Here is a 6,889-nt window from a genome sequence, read left to right on the forward strand (position 1 = left end):
AGATCAAATGGTAGGAAGATAGTAAGAGTTGAAAAGTGGGTGAAAGGCCCCCTGGGGCGCTGAGGCGACCAACCAAGAGGAGGCAGGAAGGGGAAGTATAGGTTAGTGGGAGCTCCGGGACTTCCACTACTAGAAGTGAACTAGTGCGTCCGCCCGCTTAGGGTTGGCGAAGCGATAGGACAGTTTTGCTGGTCAAGCAGCGAATACACAGTGCGTTTAAATTGTGCAGGCCGCTCTTCCAGCGGAAGTGAGAAGAGGTAGGACAGAAAAACCAAAAAGATACTTACCCCCGGGGAGCGGGAGGCTTGGAGTTCGGTCGGCGAATTTTTGCGAAAGAGGATGGTCAGCTTAATGCCAAAGCATCAAGCTGATAAGAACAGATACTAAGTGGTATTAAAGTTTGAAAAAGGGGGAGTATACCGTTTACACAATAGAAAAACTTCTTATTAACTGTTTACAAATTACTCCCTGTACTTAGTATACACACAAAGGTTATTTACAATATGAGGCGACAAGTAGTAGTTACAAAATAAACAAACCCGACAAACAATTGTTAATTTACAATATAAATTTCACAAAATTACAAAATTAGTATTAACACAAAAAATAAAAAATAAAATAAATATAAGAATGCTTATCAACATTACCCCAACAATTTAACTACTAAATTACAGTAAATGCAATATAGCATAACTTTGGGTATTAACACAAAAATATAATTTATCAATAATTTGTAAACTTTTAAAATAATTCATTAACCCCTTCCGCTGCGTTTTTTTTTTAAATTTTTGAATTAATTATGTTTAATTACATTAAAAAATATTAAAAACGAAAAAAAAACGAAAGAAATGTGTTAATTTTGAAGAAAACACTTCAAAGTACAATTTCCTTTTTCTCGCCTTAGCGCGAAACTTGACACTGATGAGTCATTGTTTACACAGCTGGATGACCTTGAGAACAGCTGGTGTCGTGTTTCGCGGGACATTCTCATGAAACTCTCGGGAGGAGAAGGGTAAAAAGTAGGGTGAATACTAGATGGCTGGATATTTCAAAACTTTTTTTTTTAATTACGATTTTTATTGAAATTTCCGACCCCCCCGACTTAATTAAACGTAATTATAAAAAAATCTATTAATTAAAAAAATTAAAAAACTATTGGATGTTGTTTTTCACATCAGAAAATAGCTTTAAATAACTTTACCGAAGTAAAATCGGTGCGCTAGAAGTTTAGAAGGATAAATAAAGTTCTATAAAAAAATCCCATAAAAAAACAATTAAGCGTTAATTGCCCGTCATTAAGGGTTAATTAAAATCGCAATAAAATTTTTTCGCGCGGGAAAAAATTTTTCAAAAAATTTGGGGTCTGAAAATACATCCGAAAGTCCAAAAAAACATTTTTTTTTTCGCCGATTTTTTTTTCTCCGAGGGTCTAAAACACCATTTTCTGTGTAACGCTATGTAAACCGATCGAACTCAGTTCGATTGCGGGTACGAAGGGGTTAAGGTAAGTATATAATTGTATATAAATTATTAATCATAACTATTTTTCTTTTCAGAAACATCAGTAGAAGTTTCCAAATACATAAACTTATATAACAAAAGGTAAGTATCGATGATTAACAATAATTTTAATTTATACTTTTTTAGACAAAGATAAATTTTTAAAATAAACAAAATAACACCAAAGAATATAATATAGAATGTAAACCTTATAAACAATAATATAAAACCCAAAAACGGGAATGTAAAAAAATATAAATGTATAAAGTATAAACAAACAAATATAAAACTGTTACCAATCATCACAAAATAAAACATTAAGACCGCTTACTCTTAATACCGTATCTTTTGTAAGTTGCTTCTTGTTTGATTTTACATACCAATAATGACGCATTACACCACTTATTTTCAAAAATCAAAAAACATCTCGCTTTCCACAGTGATCGCTTGATTAACGCGATCATCCAGGCCAAGAAGTAATTACTTTGCCTATTTACACAATAACCAATGTTATATCTTACAATTTTTCAATTAATCGGAATTTTACATATATTTGCAAGCCATTTCCAAGTTGATCTAGCGATATCACATTCAAAGAAAATATGTTTTATAGTTTCTATCTGTCCGCATCGTGGACAATTAGCATTATTATTTCGATTGAATCTCATTAGATATTCTTTTGTAATAACTATGTTGTTAAGGATTCGCCAGGATATTTCGACCTCTCGGCAGGTAACTCGTATATTTTTCCAGACTAAATTCCAATTTGTTTGACTTGTCTGCATGTTTATATTTACATGTTGCTTAAAGATAATCTTATAAATTTCTATAGGCCTTATGCTATCGTTGTTTATAATTTCTGGTTTATCGTTTAAAACTTGTGCAATGAGTTTTCTCCACCTCCTAAAAGATTTTTTGTTACTTTAAAGAAACGGAAACATACCACTATTATTAGAAATTTTCTTAGAGACGGGTCCTAAAATATATTGTAAAATATAAAAAACGGGGTGTATATTCTTTAAAAGATTGTTAAAAATTGTTGTAAAGAGACTTCTAGAGACTTGATATCCTTAACTCCCCACCCTCTTAAGTTGACGTCATTTTTCATAATCTTTCTACTCAATGGTTCAAAGGTACTTGCCCAAATATAAGAGAAAATCATTTTTTCAATAGATTTGGCTTTACTTGCATTTAAATTTATATAATATAAAATATATATTATCTTGGATATTAGAACTTTGTTTGCAATTGTAACCCTTTTAGGTAAGTACAACCAGATTTGTTTCCATTCCTGTATTGCTTCGTTGATTCTCTTTTTAATTTCATTCAAGTTGTTTATATGTGAATTTCGACTGAACCATATGCTTAATATATTAATATCTTGAACTTTTTCAATATCATCTATATTATTTCCCATGTTTCCTACTATAGACAACAGTTTAGATTTATTTTTATTTATTTTCATGCCAGTTAAAAAGCTAAAAACTTGTAAATGTTTAAAAATTCATTCCAGGCTAAAATCATTTAAAACAAAAAAACTAATGTCGTCTGCATGGACTATGAACTTAATCTTTTCACATCTACCTGGTATATATACAGCATCAATTAATTTATCATTTTGGATATTCTCAAGTAAAACATTAATATAAATTGTAAATAATATCATCGAAGATGGGCACCCTTGTCTTACCCCTATGTTACAGGCAATGTTTTCGGACATATGGCCATTTAAGTATATAGATGTATAAGGTAACGTATATAATCTTTTTACACAGTTAATCTCGTTTTTATTTAAACCATATATATCAAGTTTTTTCCACAAGATAGTTCTATTAACAGTATCGAAAGCTTTACTGACGTCAACTGAGAGGATGGAAAGCGGCCGGTTACAATTTATATATAGGTCACATATTGTTTTCATGCAAAAAAGGTTATTATGTATAGTTCTACCTTTTATACTGCCGCTTTGTGTTTTCACGATATTATTACTAAATATATTCTCTAGTCGCCGAGCTATAATAAAACTATATATTTTGTAGTCTAAATTTAAAAGAGTTATAGGTCTAAAATCGCTGACACTTTTATCCACTGTATTCTTTTTATTTAATAAAACCATTTTCCCCATACCAAAAAGGCTGCTAAAATCACTAAAATTGTATAATGTATAAAATAAATTAGTAAAATCATTCCCGAAAAAACGATAAAATTCTGCATTTAACGAATCCCTCCCCGGAGCGTTTCGCGTATGTAGATCCTGGATCGTGTCACTAATTTCCTGCTTACTAATTTCTTTATTTATAATATCATTATCTTTTTCTTTTACAGGTTTAATACATATTTCTATCATCTCCCAGTAGGACACATCTGTAGCTGTATCATGGAATAATTCAGAGTAAAAATCAACAAACTGAGTAAGTATATCATTTATATCTGTTATTATATTATCATTAATTTTTAATTTATTAATTTCTAGACTTTTTTTTAGTAATATTTTCTTTGAGAATAAATGTTTTTCTGCTTGTCTCTTAATACTATATTTTTCAATTTTATGGTTCACATAACTCTCCTTATTACGTTCCTCTATTTCATTACTAATTTCTCTTTCTAGTCTACTTATCTCATTATAATTTTCTTGTATTATATTCTTTGTTAATTCTCTCTGCAACTTTTTCAAATAATTGAATCTTCTCTTTTTAATACTTTTCCATGTTTTCTCAACTAACTTTAAGATCTTTTTTTTTAGACTTATCTATCTGTCCCAATTAATATTTTCTTTATTATTATCTAACATACGTTTTGTTTGTTTAACAAAATCTTCATTTCCTAATATTTCTTTTGTTATTTTTATTCTATTTTGTACTCTTATTTTATTTAGTAAGCATATATTTACATCTACCATTTTATGATCTGATATTTTTCTTTTATCATGTTTTAATTCATATGTGTGTATACTTAAAATATCATTTAATTTTTCAGAGACGTAGACGCGATCCAGGCGTACTTTAATTTCCTTCCCTTGCCAAGTAAAATTAAAATACGATGGATAAATTAAACGGTAAGTATCAAATAAATTAAAATCTTGTATAATCTTAGATAAAATACCCCGTGAACTATCGGGTTGTAAACTCCCGTTTTTATCTAAAACTGATAAAATATTGTTAAAATCATCCATAAGAATAATGTCTCTACCGCCAGTTAAAAATTCAATAAAATTTTTATAAAACTCTTTCCTTTCAGTGGTATTCGGAGGTGCATATATATTAATAACTCTTATCTGATAGTTTGCTATTTTTATGTCTACAGCAACTACTCTTCTTTTGCTATCAGTTTTAAAATCTTGTACTTTTATATTTATATGTATTAATAGCAGTACACCAGTGCTTCTACGCACTGCAAACGAACTATAAATATTATATTCGACAAAAATTTTTCTTAAAGATCTTAATTCTAAAAAATCTACTATATTTGTATCTTGTATCCCTAAAATGTCAATACGATTTGCAAGACCCCTCGATGTGGGTTCCTGTCCGTGGTGAGGGGACCTCCCAGAGATGGTTTAGAAACTCTTCTTTACCATCGCTGGGATCTGAACGCCCACCCACGTGTTTGCCGTGCGTGGTGTCCCGTATGCCAAAAAGGGGGATCCTGGTAGTTGAGGGGCAACATACCGTCCCCAACACACTGCTTTGGCCCCTGCTTCGGATAAACGGGAGGCTCAAATCAGGCTCCGTTTGAGTCAATCGGCTGGTCGTTGAGTCATTGTTGACCTCGGCTTGGAGTCAACTGATCGATGCAGACCGGGCAGACACGTCAGACAAGATGTGCTCTTCTTGACTGCATTGTGAGGGTATAGCTCCTGGGAAACCCTGGTGTGACGGTCTATGGGAGTCTCCCATGTGACGGCATCCCCTTGTTGGACTCCATGGTGGGTGGGGTCACTAGGAGCTGAATATTAATTCTTAAATATGGATCCTAAAAACAACAAACAAGCGACAAAGAACCAGACCTCCAGCCAACCCGCTTACTTAATAGTACATGCAACTGGAGAAAAACCCCTTGCTAAGTGTTCTCCTTTTTTGATTCAAAAGCTATTTGAATCAACCATCGGGCATTTAAAAAAAACGCAAAAATTGAGGTCAGGGGATCTACTAGTAGAAACAGCCTCTCCTCAACAAACAGTAAAGCTCTTGTCAATGAAGACTCTTGGAGACATGGCAATTTCGGTCACACCACACGTAAGTTTGAACTCATCACGAGGTGTGATATCTGAGTTTGACTTAATGTCTGAAGAGGAATCAGACATTCAGATCGGCCTCTCAGACCAAGGTGTCACTTCCGTTCGACGCATTTCGATCCGCCGAGACGGCAAGTTGATACCCACAAAACATTTAATCCTCACGTTCAACAACCCTGCATTGCCATCCTTTGTTACAGCCGGGTATCTGCGCTGTGCAGTTCGTTTGTATATTCCAAATCCGCTGCGTTGCTTTAAATGCCAGCGATTTGGACATTCTCAGACGTCTTGCCGAGGCAAAAGCTTATGTGCACAGTGTGGAACTGAAGGTCACGACAGTACTGAATGTAAAAGTACTCCACATTGTGTGAACTGCAAAGATGCCCATCCTTCCTACTCCCGGAAATGCCCTGCATGGCAAAGAGAAAAAGAAATCCAACGGGTAAAAACTGAGAAAAACATATCATATCCAGAGGCTCGTCGCATGGTCACTCCAAGTGCACCTATGCAACAAAAGACATTTGCTGCCGTGTTGAAATCTACTACGACACGTGGGGTTCAAACAGATATTTCTGTATTCCCAAGCGAATCTTTTACACGCCATGCAAGATGCTTATTGATCCCATCTACACAATCAGAAGAAAAGGAGATCACAAAGACTAAAACCTCTGTAAGTAAATCAGGGGTAACAACCAGAAATGTGGGTTCTAAAAAAGCCAGTAAGAACCCACTTAACAAACAAAGAGTGAAAGCAGCTTTCTCTAAAGTTTCAAAAAAATCAGAAGCTCAATCTGTGAGTGAGTTTTCTGACATACCTGACGAAGAGCCTAATACGGAGGTTACGAAACCAAAGTCACCTCCAAAAGAGAGACCCCCTGTTAAATTAAAGAGGGATACCCTCGCAAAGAATGCTACCTCAAACACATAATGGATTATAAAATAATCCAATGGAACTGTCGTGGTTTCCGCAACAACTTCTCTGACGTTAACCCGATGACGACTAGATTTTTGAAAAAAAATGAGAAAAAACACACGCCTTGAAGCTCGGATTTTTTGTAAAATAATTTAAAATTGCCATATTTTTCGTAATTTTTGCGTTAGACACGCGCTCTCTTTTTATTTTGTTTACAAACACTTCAGTCTCTCTGATTATCG

At 33.6% G+C, this 6,889-nt stretch overlaps 1 protein-coding gene across 1 annotated transcript; it reads left to right on the forward strand.

Moving 5' to 3' along the window:
- The first annotated feature begins 5,465 nt into the window (after window positions 1–5,465).
- On the forward strand, window positions 5,466–6,662 carry LOC136981472 (uncharacterized). Its single transcript, XM_067277786.1, has one exon. The coding sequence runs from the start codon at window positions 5,466–5,468 to the stop codon at window positions 6,660–6,662; it is 1,197 nt and encodes a 398-aa protein (XP_067133887.1).
- The last annotated feature ends 227 nt before the right edge of the window (window positions 6,663–6,889 follow it).

The sequence above is a fragment of the Centruroides vittatus genome, unplaced genomic scaffold (genome assembly GCF_030686945.1).
Source record: "Centruroides vittatus isolate TY-2023 unplaced genomic scaffold, ASM3068694v2 contig_760, whole genome shotgun sequence".
Taxonomy (NCBI): Eukaryota; Metazoa; Arthropoda; class Arachnida; order Scorpiones; family Buthidae; genus Centruroides; species Centruroides vittatus.

Excerpts from the sequence above, each read along its gene's own strand:
- LOC136981472 (XM_067277786.1), top strand. The coding sequence starts at position 5,466 with ATGGATCCTAAAAACAACAAACAAGCGACAAAGAACCAGACCTCCAGC.